Source organism: Artemia franciscana, chromosome 16 (assembly GCF_032884065.1).
Source record: "Artemia franciscana chromosome 16, ASM3288406v1, whole genome shotgun sequence".
In the NCBI taxonomy this organism is placed as follows: Eukaryota; Metazoa; Arthropoda; class Branchiopoda; order Anostraca; family Artemiidae; genus Artemia; species Artemia franciscana.
In genome coordinates this window covers 21,623,927-21,644,818 of record NC_088878.1, presented here as the reverse complement: position 1 = coordinate 21,644,818, position 20,892 = coordinate 21,623,927, and the positions used below count along the sequence as shown (strand labels likewise).

Below are 20,892 nucleotides of genomic sequence, written 5' to 3'. Positions count from 1 at the left end.
ATCACACCCCCCAAAAAATGCCCGACTCCTACAAAAGTAACAAAAAGGCACAAATGGCACCAACAGTTCCATGTGTGTTGCTATATGGAACATGCAGATGGTAGAATTTATAATAAGCACGTAGGTATGAGCAATAGCTTCTAAATGAGCCATTAAACATCTATCTGTGACTGTGTGGTAGCCTGCTAGCCCTGCTAATATTGCAGTAGCCTGCTGGTGAGCAGATGATTTATGAAACTTACTAAGGAGGCTGAGAGGGAGAGTATAAGGGAGGGATGATTGTCAACTCCCAGCATATGGTTTTTGACAGTAAATATTGCAGTGGTATTTGTTTTATGCTCCGAAGCTTTTCCACTTGAGAAATGACACCAAAAGTGTCGTTTTTAGTGCCATATGGCTCTTACAGATGGTAGAATGGGTAAGAAGCACGTATATATGATCAATAGCTTTTAAATGAGTCATTAAACTTCTATTTAGGGTGTTCTGGTGACCCGACCACCCCCAAAATTTCCAATTGAGTCATGGTACCAAAAGTGTCATTTTACTTCACGAATTGTTCTATGAAATTTTGGATTTTTTTTTAAGAGTTGTTTGCCAATATGTTGGAGTTAAGTAATCAAAATCTTGAAGAAACCTGCTCTGCCATTTATGGAGATGTAAAACATCGATTTCGAACTGGGGCCAAACCATACAATAGCAAGGTAAGATACCAATTCCTTTGGCAATTTGAACATGTAGATCTAGATTTAATAGCCAATGTAATACAAAAGAGCATAGTTTGTCTCATCTATTATATCGCTATTAATTCCCTCTTCCCATGGTTTATCATATAGATTCGATGGCTGTAGAAAGTTGGGGAAGGGCTCTCTTTTATCAAAATTTTAGTCTTATTCCCCTTGTATGAAGAATATTACCAGGATTTTATGAAAACATTTGAAAGACTAATAAAAGCTCTTTGGGGAAATACAAAAGGGATGTTTCGTCATAACAGACTTATAGGCCGTCGGATCACTATAATAATAAACGAATCGTATCGTACCTTAAGAAGAACAGCTTACACATGTGCGTTTTTGTTATCAGTGGGGACGGTACGACATTCCGTAGGAGAGTTGAAGAGACGAAAATGGCGAGGCAAACCAGTCTAAAGGAGGATACACAGGTGACTTCTGTAATGGTGGGGGAGAGACTGCCATTCCATAGAAGAGCAGAGGAAACAGAATGGTCAGGCCAACTTGTATAGAAAATTTCGATTCCAAGTAAGAAATGTTCCTGAAATTACAGATTTTAAACTGGAATTTCAAACTTTATTTTTAACTTTAAGGTATTTACACCAAAGATGAGGCACTTAGTGTGCTAGTGAAGATTGAAAACAAATTTATAGTACGCTTGTTCCTGCGAGGAGTTTGGGAAATTCTGGTTCAATTGGAAAAAATCCAATGGGAGAGTTTAATTCCCATTTCATGACGGTTTATTTATTTCTTCTGTAAAAAGGATGAGAACTAAAAGAGAGAAGAAAGGTGCAAAATCAAATTACAATTTAAGAATTCAGTTCTCATTTAATGACTAGTTATTTAGTGACTAGTGACTAGTTTAGTGACTAGTTTACTCCCTCAGCAAAAGTAAAGAAAACTAAGAGACAGAAAAGAGATGTAAAAGAAGACTATAGTAGAGAGATTCAGTATAAAAAGGACACTAGGAAAAAGGACAATTAGAATACAATTAGAATTTGATGACGATTTATTTCGTGTGAAAGAGAAATTAAAAAAGTAGGAGTAAAAAAAGAAATTCAAAAAGAAATGTAATTTGCAGATTCAGTCTGCGATGGTGGACAGTAAGGATGAAAGAGTCTGTGACGGGAGGATGAAAGAGTCTGTGGGAAAGAAGATGGTATTTGTTCCATCTGTGAAAACCAGAGATGATGAAAAGATAAAAATGAGTGGACTACAACGGTTTTTAGAAAAGTCAGGCGAAAACCCTGGGTAAGAAGAAAGGAGAATTTCCCTTCGATTGGGGTGTAGGAGTCTCTCTCTCTCTCTTGTTTGAGAGATAGAGAAAACAAGGTGTTATGGTGTAGGAAAATAGTCTTATACTATTTGAGGTATCTTTCAGAAGGGACCATATAGTCCTGGGAAAGTTTGATTCAAGGGCCTGGGTCAATTTGGTAGAATAAGAGCAGCAGTCAATATTATTGGATCATGATTCTTCCCCCACTCCAGCCTCGATCATTGAGGATTTGTAATGGCGTGAACATTAGAGAGAAACCTGAGTGGTTATAGAATTAACCATTGAAGGTGCAATTTATCTAGGTTGTTTTCCCTAGATAGCACGGGGGCGTTTTCAATGGCCCCCTCCAGTGATTTAGGTATAGTGACCACGAACCTGTGTGAAGTCTTGGGCCAAATACCGGTAATCAGGAGTAGTCCTATGGCCGAAATACTGGTGGCAACGGGCTCTGGGTTACAATTACCATATTTGGGAATCTTAGAATGAATGTGTTTTTTCATGTAGCGGGTATCTAAGTAAAAACTCCAAATATTTGCAATAAATGGACCGGAGTTTTATTTTCTCAGTTTGAGTGAACCAATTTTATATCAACGAGCTACACATATGAATATATATATATATATATATATATATATATATATATATATATATATATATATATATATATATATATATATATATATATATATATATATATATACACCCCATCTATATATATAAAAATAAGTTGTCTGTGTGTGTGTGTGTCGAGTGACGTCATGTTTATGTGTCGACCGACGTCATGTTTGTCGACTGACGAAATTACAGACCGGGACACAAATGACCACCGGGACATAGGAAATATAAATGACGACCGGGACACTCAAAGAGAAAGCGACCGGGACACAAGGAACGTTCGATTAGCAATCACCATCAACAAAGCACCGGGACACAAATGACGACCGGGACACAGGGAATATAAATGACGACCAGGACATAAGTAAAAAAAACTAAAAAAAGGTAAAAACTACCAAAAAAAACTAAAAAGAAAAAAACTAAAAACTAATAAAAAAACTAAAAAAGCTAAAAACTAAAAAAACTAAAAAAGAAAAAAAGGAAAAAAACAAAACTAAAAAAAAAATAAAAAAAAAATAAAAAAAATAAAAAGGTAAAAACTACAAAAAAACTAAAAAGAAAAAAGAAAAAAACTAAAAAAACTAAAAAAACTAAAAATAAAAATAAAAAAAAACTAAAAAAGTAAAAACCAAAAAAAAAACTAAAAAGAAAAAAGGGGAAAAACACAAAAATTTATTCCATCATATATCAATTCAAAAACGAATGTATATACAGACCGGGACACCGGGACACAAATGACGACCGGGACACAGGGAATGTAAATGACGACCGGGACACAGGGACACAACTACAACGTGGACGCCGGGGAGCACAGGGGGATATATAAATGACGACGGGGACACAGGGAATGTTCGATTAACAATCACCATCAACGAAGCTCAAGGGCAATCATTAGAATCATGAGGTATAACTAAAGAAAAACTAAAAAAAAGTAAAAAACTAAAAAAAAAGACCAATTCAAAAACGAATGTATATACAGACCGGGACACCGGGACACAAATGACAACCGGGACACACGGAATATAAATGATGACCGGGACACTCAAAGAGAAATTACAGACTGGGACACCGGGACACAAATGACGACCGGGACACAGGGAATATAAATGACGACCGGGACACAACTACAACGGGGACGCCGGGGGGCACAGGGGGATATATAAATGACGACGGCGACACAGGGAATGGTCGATTAGCAATCACCATCAACAAAGCTCAAGGGCAATCATTAGAATCATGAGGTATAGATCTGAATACGGATTGTTTTCCCATGGACAATTATATGTTGCATGTTCAAGAGTCGGTAAAGCTGACAATCTATTTATATGCACAGACAATGGGACAGCGAAGAATGTTGTCTATTCGCAAGTTTTACGTAGTATATATATATTCACATATATATATATATATATATATATATATATATATATATATATATATATATATATATATATATATATATATATATATATATATATATATATATATATATATATATATATATATATATATATATATATATATATATATATATATATATATATATATATATATATATATATATATATATATATATATATATATATATATATATATATATATATATATATATATATATGTATATATATCTATATTCACAGGTGGGACACAGGGACACAACTACAATGGCGCGTAACGACTTACGCGCGCGGGGGGGCTTGGGGGGGCGCTAAGCGCCCCCACCAACTAGGTGTTGGGGTGGCGCGAACCGCCACCCCAACAGCTAGTATATATATATATATATATATATATATATATATATATATATATATATATATATATATATATATATATATATCAAACAGTTCGTGGTAACGAACTGTAGTAAGGAGCGACCCGGCTCAATAGTAACCAAAACTCTAAAAAATTGAATTTTGATATCAATAGCTACATCAAAAGAATCGCATTTTAATGCTGATTTTAAATATATAAGTTTCATCAAGTTTAGTCTTACCCATCAAAAGTTACGAGCCTGAGAAAATTTGCCTTATTTAGGAAATTAGGGGGAAACACCCCCTAAAAGTCTTAGGATCTTAACGAAAATGACACCATCAGTTTCAGCGTATCAGAGAACCCTACTGTAGAAGTTTCAAGCTCCTATCTACAAAAACGTGGAATTTTGTATTTTTTGCCAGAAGACAAATCATGGGTGCGTGTTTATTTGTTTTTTTTTTTTTTTTTTTTTCTTTTCCCCAGGGGTCATCGTATCGACCAAGTGGTCCTAGAATGTCACAAGAGGGTTCATTCTAACGGAAATGGAAAGTTCTTGTGCCCTTTTTAAGTGACCAAAAAATTGGAGGGCATCTAGGCCCCCTCCCACGCTCATTTTTTTCCCAAAGTCAACGGATCAAAATTTTGAGATCTCCATTTTGTTCAGCATAGTCAAAAACCATAATAACTATGTCTTTGGGGATGACTTACTCCCCCACAATCACTGGGGGAGGGGCTGCAAGTTACAAACTTTGACCAGAGTTTACATTTAATAATGGTTATTGGGAAGTATACAGACGTTTTCAGGGGGATTTTATTTTGTTTGGGGGTGGGGCTGCGGAGAGGGGGCTATGTTGGAGGATCTTTCCTTGGAGGAATCTGTTACGGGGGAAGAAAAATTCAATGAAAAGGGCGCAGGATTCTCTTGCATTACTATAAGAAAACAATGAAAAATAAACATGAAAACGGTTTTTCAAATGAAAGGAAGAAGTAGCATTGAAACTTAAAACGAACAGAGATTATAACGCATATGAGAGGTTCTAAAAATACTTTAGCATAAAGAACGAGGTATTTAGGAGGAGATAAATACCTTGCTCTTTATGCTAAAGTATTTTTAGTAATTTCAACTATTTATTTTACGGCCTTTCTGATTCAGGGGTCATTATTAAAGAATTGGGACAAAACTTACGATTTAGTGTAAAGAGCGAGGTATTAACGAGGGTACAAACCCCCTCGTATACATAATAAAAATATAAGGTTATGAAAGTTTGTTACGTAAGTTAATTCTTAAGTTACGTATATTTTTTACTAATAAAAACGTTCGTTAAAAATTAAAAGTTCTAGTTGCCTTTTTAAGTAACCGAAAAATTGGAGGGCAACTAGGCCTCCTTCTCCACCCCTTATTTCTCAAAATCGTCTGATCAAAACTAAGAGAAAGCCATTTAGCCAAAAAAAAGAATTAATATACAAATTTCATTTTAATAATTTATATGCGGAGAGCCAAAACCAAACATGCATTAATTCAAAAACGTTCAGAAATTAAATAAAAAAAACTAACTTTTTTAGCTGAAAGTAAGGAGCGACATTAAAACTTAAAACGAACAGAAATTTCTCCGTATATGAAATGGGTTGTCCCCTCCGCAATTCCTCGCTCTTCACGCTAAAGTTTGACTCTTTGCCACAATTCTACTTTTTAAAACAATTAAAAGCTTTAGCGTAAAGAGCGAGGAATTGCGGAGGGGACAACCCATTTCATATACGGAGTAATTTTTGTTCGTTTTAAGTTTTAATGTCGCTCCTTACTTTCAGTTAAAAAAATTGGTTTTTTTTATTTATATATATATATATATATATATATATATATATATATATATATATATATATATATATATATATATATATATATATATATATATATATATATATATATATATATATATATTGTTTTCTTTGTAGGATCCATTATTTGAGAGTCATTGCCAGTATATTGAAGCCAGAGTTAGGGATGTTTTTTCATGGATAAAGGGAGAAAACGATAATTTACCCGATGATTGTGAACTGAAACGTCTGGATCCTGAGAAACATTTTGCCTACTTGGATTATAAGCATGTTTCTCAACTACAATTGCCATCCAGAGACTTTGAAAAGGTATACAGGTCTAAATTACCTTATGGGTGCTGTCAGGTTTTTGCTACTTAATGGTTCAAACGGTTTGGAGGAGAGGAAGATTATGTTCAAAGATAAAGCAAGATATTGTACAGTTATTATATAACCCAAAATTAAACATTAGGAAGTCATTCCCATATTTTGTGTTGGGTACTTCAGGCTCTGTAGTTAATCTGAAACACAGGGATAATTGTAATGTACCTCAATATACTGGCAAGATTTCTAGATCATTTGGGACATGGAAGTGGTCAGAAACTCTGATTGAACTGTCAGCACGAGAGCAGGAGAAAGTTGCAATCGATTTTAGTTTATTATGAAGTTAAGATTTGATGTTTAGCCACATTATTTGTATGTGTTACTACGAATGACAAATGTCCGAAATCTGGTTAAAGTCAACATTCACTGGTGAATGTTCAAAATTCTTTTTTTTTCTGTTTGGATTCAATTAGCTTTGAAAATCAGATTTTTCAGTCTTATGCAAGTACTGTTGGTAAAAACTAAAGTTAGGTTAGAGTGGGTTGGGTTGAATAAGGCTATAAATCTCAGAAATGGGTCAAAAAGCCAACCTAACCTGTCACCATCAAAACTTGCATAAAACTGAAAAACTGACTGGCAACGCTGACTAAATCCAAGGTGAAGAAAAAGGATTTAGGACATTCACCAATGTCCGATATTTCACGGTAACATATGCATAGAATCCTTATCGTTCAAGATGGCTTCAATATCAACGAAAGCGTTCAGAAAAATTTATGACCTGGGAGTGTAAATATGAAACAGTTTACTGTTCACATCAAAAACATAGATAGAACCCATCTGTTGTGACACTGCAAGAGACCTTGCGCGTTTGCTGCGTGCAATGATTAATCTCCGCACCTATCTTATGTCATAGTAGAGTGTAGGAAGGTAAACTGAGTAAACAGTTACGTCTTATATTTCCACTAAGAAAAAAGTTCTAATATGGATAGGAGCATAGGTAACAGTTTGGTGTGTCCAATGATTACAACAACCCAGAGGGGCTTCCTTGACCACTAATTTTATCCTTTGTTAAAAAAAACTTTTATCCATTCACCTTGAATGAGTAGGTCAAGACCACTGTCAGAGAGACAATTTTCTTTTAGGCTTAATACGTCGCAAACGGCTTAAGATACACCGGTTTCTCAGCACGGAGCCATCTATGTTCCAAGTAGCCATTATTAATGAGCGGCTCATTTTTCATCTTTGTGGCTTTATGATGCTTACTGAGATAGCAAGGATGATCACTTATTCCACATAGAACACATTTTTCCCAGAACTAACTTGGTTTATTACTTGTGCTCTTTAGTGGTCCACAGCAGTTTGAGGCTTTTGACGGTTTGTCATATTTATGGGGTGTGTGACCATAAGCCTGGCATTTCCAGCACTGAACGGGGGGACTTGTATTCACAAGCAGGCAGATGCTCATAGCCAATAACAAGGGGAAAATCAATTACCCATTGGGGTTGTACTCGGGTTTCAAATTTTATACGAAAAGATCTGGTCGTGCGGATTTAAACAACTTCGATAAACCTGCCATTGAGGCTACGAATATCTTCACTAGCTGTTCCAGCACAGCGTAGTATGCCAAAAAATGCATGGTTTTTAGCTTTTCGTTAGCGGCAAGGCGTGTCTTCATTGCAGTATCAGCGAGAGTATTGGTGGCACCTTTATCATTCAAAATAACCTGCCCCTCATCTTTACTGAGCTTGAAAGCAGCAATGCTTAAATCACTGTCACCAATAAGGGAGTCCAGACAGTCTTTATTGGAACTTGGATTGTCCAAATTAAAGGGATCTTTAACACCGTAGAATATAATGTCTTTCTATAGATATTGTCTGGGGGGGAGAGGACCATCATGGGTGGACTCGGCTTATCTCATGCTAACAACTAAAAAAAAGTTTGACCTCTTTTAGCTTTCAAGATTTTGAATTCCTGTCCTTGTTATCTGCACCCAAAAAACTATTCCTGTCATTACTACTGTTTTTTCTAGAGAGAGAGAGACAGAGAGACACTTTTAATATCTATAGCATCAATATACAAAAGAACCACGTCAGTCACTTTACAATGTCAAAGACTTGTTACTAGTGGCTGATAAACATTTAATGGACAATAATACCGACTTCATTAACAAAAAAAATAAAATGAATTGAGACAAAAAGGGGGAAAAAGAAAAATAAAGAAGAAGAAGAGAGAGAAAAAACATCCTCCTTAAAAACGAGACAATAAGCCATCTCATTTAAATTATTTACTTAATCTCTTCCTAGAAGGTGGTTCTTCAGTCTACTCTTAAACTAGCTAGCATTTTCTGATAACCATATACTTGTTGGTAAGTCGTCCATATTTCTAGTCTCATAATTCCAAGTCGTCCATATTTCTAGTCTCATACCTGTGTACGAAGGATTCCTTGTAAACATTTGATGGAAAATTTCAGGGGACAAACTATAAATACTCTAAAATACAAAACTAGCGAGTTGATAATCGTGAAGTTGGCTAACCTTAAGAATCATGAGTTTCCTATAACAATTACTTATATCATTTTCACCCCGGACATAGTTTCCTAATAGTCTGATAAATTTATTTTGTAAAGCTTGAACAGGTTTAAAATTTGTATAAAATCCACTAGTCCATATCACACAACTATAAGAAATATAAGGCATGACAATACAATGATAAAGGGTTAAAAGGACAGAACGAGGTAGCTGATTTTTCAGACGCCGAATCAGACCAAGCCCTCTAGTTAGCTGCCACCTGATCACTATGTGCTTTCCAACTCAGATTTTGATCAAGGTGGAAACCAAGGTGTCTCATCACAGCTACTTGTTTCAATGGCCTATTACAAAGAAATATTTTTCCACTTAAATCAACTGGACTTCCTTTCTGACTAAACATAATAAAATGGGTTTTTAGAGCATTCAATTCAATTCAATTTATTTTCAAAACGGGCAGCGCACAAGCCGAATATTCGTTTATTCGTCAAAACATAAATATATATACAATTTATGTAAACACTTATGAAATAATTCAAAATAATTCTAATCATCCACTTAAAATCAGTACGCATAACTGACTAGTCAAAACATAATAAAACTAACGCAGCAGACAAGCCAAATATTGTATTTAGTCGTGAAAACTACAAATACGTGTATTATCCATAGTCAGCACTTATGAGATAATTTAAAATAAATCCCATCTTCCACTTAAAATCGGTAAAATATAGCGTAACTATATAACTAACGAACTAAAGCTATAGCTATTCTTGCTTACTAGCAGTAACATTAAGAAACTTTACAAAAGAAGGAACAAAGCTTTTCAAATATCTGTTTCGAGACACATTGATTGGCTGTATACGAGGTACAGCTTCTGCCACTGCTCTTGCTGGTCTTTCTCGATGTGGTTTGAAATCAGGGGGCACTATGGATCAGTGGGATGTGCTGTTCAACACCCTGTACCATAAGCAAGTGACGGTTTTTGTCGACGGCTAGCAAGGGAATCTAGGCTAAACTGTTCAAGGAGGGCACAGTATGGGACTTTGGGTGCTTTTGAAATTAACAACAATGCCCGAAATTGAACTCTCTCAATTGCGTCCGACTGCTCCTGCATTAGGCCGTAATGCCAAACGGGGGAACAGTATTCAAGGCAAGACCGTATAAAAGAGGTATAAACTCGTAAAAGGTGATCTGAAGGAATTCCCTGTCGAGACAGCAGCTTCAGGGAGCTAATATCTGCATTAGTTCTCCGGAGCATCATTTTCGTTTTTTTCTACCTCATTAAATCAACAGTAAGATACACCCCAAGTAGTTTAAGTTCAGTTACATGGTTGGAAGGAGGAAGAGGAGGGTAAAATTCTGGGTTGCTTTTAAGAAAAGAGAAAGTCACCACAATGACTTCTGGACATTAACAGCCATCCGGTCAGCAGCAGCATCATCCGATATATCAGCCATGATGGTAGCTGCACTGCTTTGAATGTTTTCATAGCACAGTTCTGCAATAGATAAATCATCAACATATTTCCAGCGATCTGGTATGCTTATTGCCAGATCGTTTATCATGATTAGAAAAAGAATTGGACCCCGTATTGTGCCCTGAGGCACTCCACAAAATATAGGCATTTTATCAGAAAAAGTTGATTTGTACTTGGTACGCTGTGTTCTATTTGCAAGGAAATTAGCTATAATTCGCGCTAAAAAAGGGTGGATATTAAACTTAGAGAGGAGCTTCTTTATCAGTGCACTATGACAAATTAGGTCAAAAGCTTTCTTTAAGTCAATTGCTATCAGATTAATCCAGCGTTCAGGCTCATCCAGATGTTTGAGAATTGTATCCAACATACTTACCAGATAATGGGCGGTGGATGTTTTGGGCATGAAACTGTCTAGGATCAATAAGCTCAATTACCTGCTTCTTTAACTAACCAGCCAAAAAACTCATAAACTTTGCTAAACATAGGGGTAATTGTAATTGGTCTAATTCCAGAAAATCATTTGGTGCATCTTTTTTGGGGATTGGTGTTACAGATCTGTTTTTCCAAATGCATGAGTAATCTCCAGATTTTGTTATTAGATTAAAAATATGGGCCAAAGGGAAACATCAGCGAACGCTTTAATTAAAACTACAGGGATGTCAACCGGTGTTACACTAGTTCTTTTTAAAACACTTGGATTTTTTTGTTATTTCATTTGGCGATATAATAGGGAAATCACAAAAATCAAGTGGAGGACTAGGTATTTCATCTTTTGGTAAAGGAGGGATTGACTGGACAATATTAACCAGATGGAGGCATTCAGCTTATTTGCAGTTTCAAATTCTTTTTCATCTAACTTAAAATCCACTCCTTTTTCTTTTTTTCCAACTATATTTTTGATTTCTCTGTGCCACTGGCTTTGATTTGACTTAAACAAATAATTCACTTTTCTTTCGGTATATTTATGGGCTGCATTTCTTGTCATTTTCCGAATTTTGTTTTTTACTTTATTTGCTTTCATGGCAAACGTTCACGTTTGCCTTTGCGGAAAAGCCGCCTTTTTTCTAGAATGAGTGTCTTTATATTCTTGGTGATGTAAGCACGATCCGCAGAATGATGTTTTGAAGTTTTTTCGGGAAAACAAGACTTATATGTGGACTGCAGCTTTTCTTGCTGCAAACTTGCTTTTGAATGTGTACCTTCTGCCTTGTAAATCTCATCCCAGCTCACTTGACTAATCCAATTACCAAATTTAAAAAGGCCTTCGTCACTAATTGGTCTGCTCGTCATCGTTGTAGTTTTGTACTCAATCCGAATTTTGGTGAGAGGATTAAGCTCTAAAGTAAAGTGGTAACTCCCGCCCAACGCTGCGCCAGGTACTGGTTCCCCGTAGAACTCACATAAATTAGGAGAAATAAGGTCTAACATAGTATCCTTTTTAGTCGTTGGCTTTTTGACCAGTTGTTTAAGACCAAGTGCTCTGTTAATTTGCTCAAGTTTGAGTTCATTGGCATCACCTAGCATAAATATTCCGCAATTAGGGCATTTACTAGTTACATAATCAGCACTTAATTGGATTTCTTCTAGAAATAACTTTCGGTCATTCGCATTTTGGCTCGGTGAATAATAGTATGAACAAACAGCAATTCCAGTGGAAGCCGTTTAGGGTGCAGAAAAACCCGAATCAACTCATCATACTTATTTAAACACGGGACTTCAGTTAATCTTGCTTTAATTTTATTATGCGAGTAAATCTTAACCCCGCCTCCCTTTTTCCCTAGAGGATGGTCATCTGGGTGAAGCTTAACAAAACTATTATAATCTACAATTTTTAGTAATTCAGGATTTTGTCGGTACACTTCAGTAACAAATACGACTGAAGCGTTAACTATATTAATCAAACTCTTTAACTCACACGTTTTGTCCGTGCTCAAACTTTCTGCATTACTGTAAAGAAAAGTTGGGAAACTAAAATCTTCTGAATAATACTCTTTCAGCTTTATCTTACAGTTTACCTTAACAGTAGCAGTGACAGGTTTTTTTTTTCAAAACGGACTTTAGGCTCCTATCAATGTATTCATCCAGGGTAAATGTAGCGAAGGGGTTCCGAACAGGGCACATGACCGAAAAGGCTGCTGTGAGTTGTTGTTGTTCAGTGGGAGTGCTGTCTGGTGCTGTAAACGAGACTGAGGCAGGGAAAGTGGGCTGGGTAGACACGGAGGGGGGAACGAAAATCTGTGCGAGGGAATTTGAGTGGGTATGTAAAACTCCGGCCTTTTATCTGCATCCACTGATAAACCGTTAATCCTTGTAAAAATAAAAACTTAAAGTTTGATTAATTTTCTTCACAGGATCATGAGCATTTCTTGCTGCAGCTGACAATACTGTGTCATCAGCGAAAGAAGTATTAACAGCACCTGAAACATAAACCGCATAGTATCTACATATACTACATATAACAAAGGATCCAAAACAGAACCTTGCGGAACACCACAATTTATAAACAATTTATTAGATATGACATCATCAAAACATACACGTATCGACCTCCCATTCAAATAAGATTCAAACTGCTTTAAAATACTACCCGTGACTCCAAGTAACCTTAGCCTATCAATTAAATTTTCAAAATCAACTGTGTCAAACGCTTTTTTAAAATCTATAGAAACCGATAAAATCATTTCTCCGTTTTCGATTGATGCATTCAGAAAATAAAGAAAATGCTGCATAGCATGAAGGGTAGAGTCGTCTTTCCTGAACCCGAAGTGACTATCACTTAAAAAACTATGTTTCGTTACATATGTGGAAAGTATTTTATGCATTACTTTTTCGTACAACTTCGAGAAAACTGAGAGAAGAGAAATCGGTCTCCAGTTAGTCAAGTCAGTCTTTGAGCCATTTTTGTGTAGAGGAATCACTCGCGCCTCTTTTTGCGGAAATTCTCCGATTTCACCGATGAATTAATGAAGTAAACAAGGCATGGTAGGAAGTAAACCATAATAAGCTTAAAGACGTCACTACCTGAAGAGTTAGACTTAATACTAGTTAAAATTTCTTTAAACTCTTGTATATTCATTTCGTCAGTCTCCATTATTAGTCCCAGGCCTCTGTAACCAATGAAAGCTTCCTCACTTGTTCCTTGACTCAGCTGATCTTCTTTTTGAACCACTTCACCAATCGTCAAGAAGTAGGCACCGGAGTGATTCACAATGCTCTGTGTGCCTTGGTAGACTTTTCTATCCTCAATTATTGAAGTTGGCGGATTTTTCCGTTTGTCATTACCTAACACTTCTCTCAATACCTTCCATGTTGCTTTGTGCCTCTTTTGTTGCTTCAAGTTTCGATTCATAATAGCTATTAACACAAGATCTTCGTAAAGTATTCACTTGATTTCTTCCTTTTTGGAACTCTTCAAAAACATCAGCATTTTGGCAATCTAAAAACTGATACAGTAGATTCCTCTTCTTAATCATATCAATAAGTTTCGGTGTAACCCAAGGCTTTCTTGGTGATTCCGTTTTATTCCTCAACACTTTTAGTGGACATGTTTTATCATATATAGGCTGGAGAATATTCATAAAAATATCAAATGCATGGGAAACATCGTCTGTCTCATCAAAATTGGTTTCCATGACACCTTACTACGTTCCACAGCACGGTTTTCAATATTCTGCTTCTTTAATTGACGCATTATCTTTTTTTCTACCTTTTTCTCCCTGGCATTTACTAGTGGCACAGAAGATACAACTGGGAGATGATCCAAACATGGGAACACTAGAACATCAGCAGCAGATTTCAGGTACTTCAAACTAACAAAAATGTTATCTATTATAGTTTCTGAATGACTATTTATACGTGTTGGAACCCCAACAAGGGGAAATAAATAATTTGAAACCATCAAATTTAAAAAATCACAATTAATAGGCCTAGCATATAAATCATATAAATCCAAATTAAAATCTCCCATACAAATAAAATCCAACTGACCAACTGACCGTGGCTCTCGTTAATATCTCAAATCCTTCGTGAAATCCTCCAAACGAGCACTTGGTGGTTTAGAAAGCTAACTTACACTAAATTTTGTTGAATCGATAGCCAGTTCAAGAGTAAACGGTTCAACCTTACCTTCTATCCAAACATCAACATCACCCCTTTGACGGCAAAGTTTCCCATTTATCACCAGGAATGCAAGACCTCTTCGGGCCATCAGCTTGCGGTTTTTCACAATTAACTGGTAACCTGGAAATTATATAGAAGGCTCAGAACTCGAATAAGTCTCGCAAAAACCAACAACATCAGAATAACTATTAGTCAGATCTAGCAAATGCAAAATATCATTGTAACTTGAAAAAGTTCTTCTTACCTTAAATCGAAGTTCTTTTGGCTCTAGCCTGTTAGAATTAGTGAATTTTTTTAAGAGTTTTACTTTATTTAAAGGTTAACTCTAAAGCTATTTACGGAATGATTAAACTCTATTTCTCTGGATTTTGTGATAATTGTATATTTTAATTTATTTTAATGCTTTAATGCAAAGTGGAAGGTAATAAGCGAATTGTTTTGCTCTGTTTTTACAAAAATTTCTGAAATCGTACAACAAGAGAAAGATCAGTGTCACTTTCTAGCCTTTCCCCAAACTAAAACTTGAAATTTTATAAAAAGACACTGTGGTGAAATATTCGGCATAATTCTGACCCCTTCCAAAGTATTCTAAAAATTATATTGTATATATCTTAGGTTGTTTTCTCAGGAGCAGTGCATCTTTGTGATGTAATTTTTGTTTTATTCTAAGCTATGTGAAGACCTCTACCCCCCTCCCCCTTCAAAGGCCTGGACATATGCACTTTATGCTGTTTATCGTATCACGGACGTGGTCTTGAAAAGATATATACTCTGTTACCTTGGTTTTAATTCGTCAGTTATTTTGCTTATTTTAAGTTTTTTATGGGAAAATGCGCTTTTTGTTGATATCGTAATAGTTTGATGGCACCCGTCAACATTTTTTGAAGCTTGAGGGCAGCCTGAGGAGAGAGGGGAGCCTGAGGGGGAGGAGAGGAGAGGGAGAGCCTGAGGAATTATTTCAGCAGAGGTGATTGATTTAGGAGAAACGTTTATGTTGTGCTAATAGCTGGTTCAGACTTGACAGAGTAATGATCTTGATATTTTAGAACTTTTTAATGGATAAATTTCCTTTTGGCAGAACATCTAGGCCTAAACAAAACTATAAACGATTTTGAGTAATATTCTATAGCTCTTCCGGTTTCTTTGTAGTTTGTTCCAAAATTAGGGCTATGTACGTGTTTCTTTTCTAAACGAAAATTTAATAAATTTATATTGTAAGTGTTTGTACTTGGTTGTAAAGACAAGTTAAAATAATCATCAAATACAGCCTTTCCTTCCCCCCCCATCTAAAAAGAAGAAGAAGAAAACTAAAGTTGAAGCAGGGTCTCTTAAATTAATTCTTCCTTGTTTTCAGTATTCAGTCAATTAAATTCTTATTTATAATCTAGTATTTAAGCTGGGATTTTGTTGGGTTGCATGGGAGAGGAGCAAATGAGTCTACGCTTTGGTTGGGCACTAAAGGTGCGCACACGCCGCTGCATTCTGATTCATATGGCTATAATGTTGTTCACCAAATTCATGGCAGGTAAAGACAATCCGTTTTTTGTTTTGTTTTTGTTTACCAAGAGTTATCAAATATTTTACTTGTTTAATCTATAGGTTTGAAATTCAAACCTGACAGTGGCTCCTATAAATAAGATCATTGTAAATAAATAAGATCTTATAAATTTGATCACCAAGAGTGATCAAATATTTTACTTGTTTAATCTATAGGTTTGAAATTCAAACCTGACAGTGGCTCCTATAAATAAGATCATTGTAAATAAATAAGATCCTATAAATTTGATCACCAAGAGTGATCGAATATTATACTTGTTTAATCTATAGGTTTGAAATTCAAACCTGACAGTGGCTCCTATAAATAAGATCATTGATATTATATTAAGGACTAAACTGGGTAATCAGGATTAGGCACACGCTTAATTTGAATTCTCTTTGGAAATTAAGTATAATCTATGTAGTGCTGACGATTCCATTATATGGAATATATCCGTGGCTATTTTGTGGAATTCCATCTCCGCTACAGTAAGCTTAACGTTGTGAGCTGTGTCTATTTGTTTGATAATTCTAGTGGTAATTAGGAGGTTCTGTTTAAGTTTTCACTGAGGACTTCTTGTTAGTTATCGAACCTTTTAGAAATAATCGTTGGTCCACATAACCTAGCCTTTGCCCTAGTTATTTTTTCTCGTTCAAATTTGTGATTCATATTGTGAGTCAATCCGAAAGGAATTTAACATTTATTTCTTCTTCTATTAGTGAATATATGGTTTGTAAAATACTGAAACGTTCACAGTATTGAACAATTGTTTCATAAATTCATAGGATTTTTCTGATTTGAATTTGTTTTTGGTCTGGTAGTTTGAAATTGTAACTGGTCAAATATTCTATTGGCTCTTAATCTTGGCGGATTAAGAAAATGTTACACCATCCAAATTTTGCAAATTAAGTAATATCAGAAAAAAAAAAATATGTACGATTAGCAATCAGAAATGTGGCCAGCAACATCTTTAAAATAATCTTTAAGGCGCTTGACAAGGAATAATCTAAGAAGAAGGGGGACTGTAAATAGATAGATAGATTTATTTAAAAATTAAGTCAACGAAATGTAACAACAAAAGTCAAATGCATTATCGTGTTTTGTTTATCTGGAAACGCAGGAAAAAGAAAAGAAACACACTCACAAAAAAAGAAAAAAAGACGGACAAGGACCCCCCCCCCCCAAAAAAAAGCAAACAAACAAAACAAGCCCGAGTGAAGTGCCATGCGTCATAAACGTTACAAACATGACATTTCCGACCTAGTCCAGAGCAGCAAAAAAAGCAACTCACATGGGCGAAAAGAACTATTAAAATAATAAATAAAAAAGAAAAAAAGGGTTACTCAAAAACTAGAAAATAAATTAGAAATTTGAGTCATCAAACGAGTACTTTTTAGCTGACTCGGGCAGAGTATTCCCTGAAGTCAGGGGGTTGAAGTCCAATCTTTACTGATAGAGTGAGTAGAGTCTGAATGAACAGAGGGAATTGATGGACTAGCTCTGAGGGCCCCAGCAACACCAGCATGTAGTTGAAGAAAAACGAAATATACTCACGAAAGAATATAAAAAGGAGTCCAATCAAGTAACGCCTTATTAACAGAATAATTTGTTTCAAGGATCAGGCTCTTCACTTTGTTGTATACCTAAGAAAAGGAATAAATTGTGCCCGTAAACGTAAGAAAAAGAAGAAAGGTGCCCAACTAGTAGGGCTATAAGAGACGTAAGAGTTAATTAAATAGTGAAGCGGAATCTTCAAAATCAATCCTGGAAAAATGGGTTTAAGTTTACTAAGAATTGCAAGATTCTCGGATTCCTTCATTTCACTCATACTCATATGATGCTTTAAGGAGGTGTTCCTATTTAGAACAATAAATAGGAACTGGTCCAACTGATCACTAGGTCGACTGAGATAGCCCATTGTTCAAGTCGAAGAAATTCATGAGAGAATCAAAACGCTTGACTTGGTAATGTCTATGATAGGGAATTAATGTCGCTGTAGAATTACTCTTCGAACAAAACGATGATAATTTCTCGAACCACATTGGCCTGACATAAGATAAAGAAGAAATGATGAAAAATGAGGTATAAAGAAAATGCTGTTTGGCCTTGTAAAACCCCATTTTTGATCACTTCTTCTTTATATGTAAACAAAACCCTTTGATACGGATCGCAGGCTATGCTCCGGTGGCAATACCGACGGCGCTGTCTTCACTAAAAGCAGCAGGAGTGTCCTCATCTATTGATGGAAATTTGCATTGTAGGTATTATTGTATGGGTAGATTATATGTACCTTCTATAGTGCATATAAGTGGCAATTCTTTCTCGAAGTTTCGAAGATTTTTCGGGAGGTCGACGGGAAATCCCCTATATTCATTGATGCATCTCCTAATAAGGATGGAAATCTTAGATGCAAACGCATATCTTTGGATGTCTTGTAGGTGACCGTAGAAAAAGCTTTGGGGTGGATGGGACACACCAGAAGTGTTTGCCCCCATGAAGTTTGAACCTTCGACTAGTGTAGGCCTTATGTATTTTTTTTTACCGTCCCTTTGCCATGAGTTGTGGGCATCCAAGGCGGGGGGCTAGCAAAAAGATGTAAGAAAAACACCATTATCTGAGAATGATGTGCATGGCTTGAATAGCTTCTAGAGAACACAAATGCCATTTTAAATGGGGCTGATTACTAGGTAGGGGCGTATCCATGATTTTAGATCGGGGGAGGGGGTTACAAAAAGCTATAAAAATTCATCAAAATTCAAATTTGTGCGTTTTTGTTACATTATTGCGAGTCGATCAAAAATTTCAGGGGGGTTCAAACTCGGTAACACCCCCTGTCCCCTCCTCCTGGTTACGACCTTGGCAGTAGGATCGTTTACATTGTCCAGTAATCTTACTAATCATATTAAAAAGCTTATGAAGCTCCGAAGTTAAAAGTTGCGAAATAATATAAACTTATTAAAAGTACATCAATAAGGCATCAGGGTATTTTCCTTACTAATGATATTAAGTTTTCACTTTGTATTCTGACCTTTCTTAAGTTGTGTAATTACGTACTTATTTGAATAGTTTGTCCGTAATCTTCTGAAATTAGTGCAAGGATACGATTGGCAGTGGTTCTAATTGTTTGTAAGCCCAGCGGTAAATTATGTAGGTATTTTTGCATAAGAAACTAGTTCTTTTCAAAGAAGCTGTAGTTAACACTCTTTTTTAATCTGAAGTTGTAACAAAATTTGATCTTTGGTTTCTGTAAGCATAAACTCTGTAAGAAGATATTAAAAGAACAAAATATATGAGGAGCGATAGAGGATGTAGGACAAGGATTGTAATTTTGAAAAACGTAAAAAAGAACTGAATCGCTAGGAAAAATATAAAATTACAGATAAAATAGTTAAAATGCTAAGGTTTCTGTGAACAAAGCTCAAAGCATTTACCGCTTACGTGTCCCTTTGCATAGATTTAAAAATCGCTTCTTGTTTTTCAAACCAGTGTATCAAACAGTTCGTGGTAACGAACTGTAGTAAGGAGCGACCCGGCTCAATAGTAAACGAAACTCTAAAAAAAAACGGAATTTCGATGCTAAAAGATACATCAAAAGAATTGGATTTTTATGCTGATTTTAAATATATAAGTTTCATCAAATTTAGTCTTTGTCATCAAAAGTTACGAATTTGAGAAAAATTTGCCTTATTTTGGAAAATAGGGGTAAAAACCCCCTAAAAGTCATAGGATCTTAACGAAAATCACACCATCGCATTCAGCGTATCAGAGAACCCTATTGAAAAAATTTCAAGCTCCAATCTTCAAAAATGTGGAATTTTTTTTTTGCCAGAAGACAGATCACGGGTGCGTGTTTATTTGTTTGTGTTTTTTCCCCCAGGGGTCATCGTATTGACCAAGTGGTCCTAGAGTGTTGCAAGAGGGCTCATTCTAACGGAAATGAAAAGTTCTAGTGCCCTTTTTTAAGTGAACAAAAAAATTGGAGGGCACCTAGGCCCCCTCCAACGCTCATTTTTTCCAAAGTCAACGGATCAAAATTTTGAGATAGCCATTTTGTTTTGCATAGTCGAAAACCATAATAACTATGTCTTTGGAGATGACTTACTCCCCCACAGTCCCTAGGGGAGGGGCTGCAAGTTACAAACTTTGACCAATGTTTACATACAGTAATGGTTATTGGGAAGTGTACCGACGTTTTCAGGGGGATTTTTTTTGGTTTGGGTGTGGGGCTGAGGGAGGGGGCTATGTGGGAGGATCTTTCCATGGAGGAGCATTTCATGGGAGAAGAGAAATTCAATGAAAAGGGCGCAAGATTTTCTAGCATTACTATTAAAAAAAAACGAAAATATAAACATGAAAAAGTTTTTTCAATTAAAAGTAAGGAGTACCATTAAAACTTAAAACGAACAGAGATTATTACGCATATGAGGGGTTCTAAAAATACTTTAGCATAAAGAGCGAGGCATTTAGGAGGAGATAAATACTTCGCTCTTTATGCTAAAGTATTTTTAGTAATTTCAACTATTTATTCTACGGCCTTTCTGATTCAGGGGTCATTCTTAAAGAAATGGGACAAAACATAAGATTTAGTGTAAAGAGCGAGGTATTAACGAGGGGACAAACCCCCTCATATATATAATTAAAAATATAAGAATATAAAAGTTTGTTACGTAAGTTAATTCTTAAGTTACGTACATTTTTTACTAATAAAAACTTTCGTTAAAAATTA

At 35.7% G+C, this 20,892-nt stretch overlaps 1 protein-coding gene across 3 annotated transcripts in view; it reads left to right on the top strand.

The window, feature by feature from the left end:
* LOC136037215 (HSPB1-associated protein 1 homolog) overlaps positions 1-20,892 on the top strand; it is a 51,283-nt gene continuing 30,391 nt past the window's right edge. For 2 of the 3 annotated variants that reach the window (XM_065719814.1, XM_065719812.1), the window contains exons 1-3: positions 4-701; positions 6,325-6,516; positions 16,018-16,154. In XM_065719814.1, coding sequence (XP_065575886.1) covers positions 600-701; positions 6,325-6,516; positions 16,018-16,154 — 431 coding nt within the window. In that variant the 5' untranslated portion in view covers positions 4-599. Of the gene's footprint in view, positions 702-6,324; positions 6,517-16,017; positions 16,155-20,892 lie in introns of all 3 variants that reach the window. The other variant, XM_065719813.1, reaches the window with a different exon arrangement.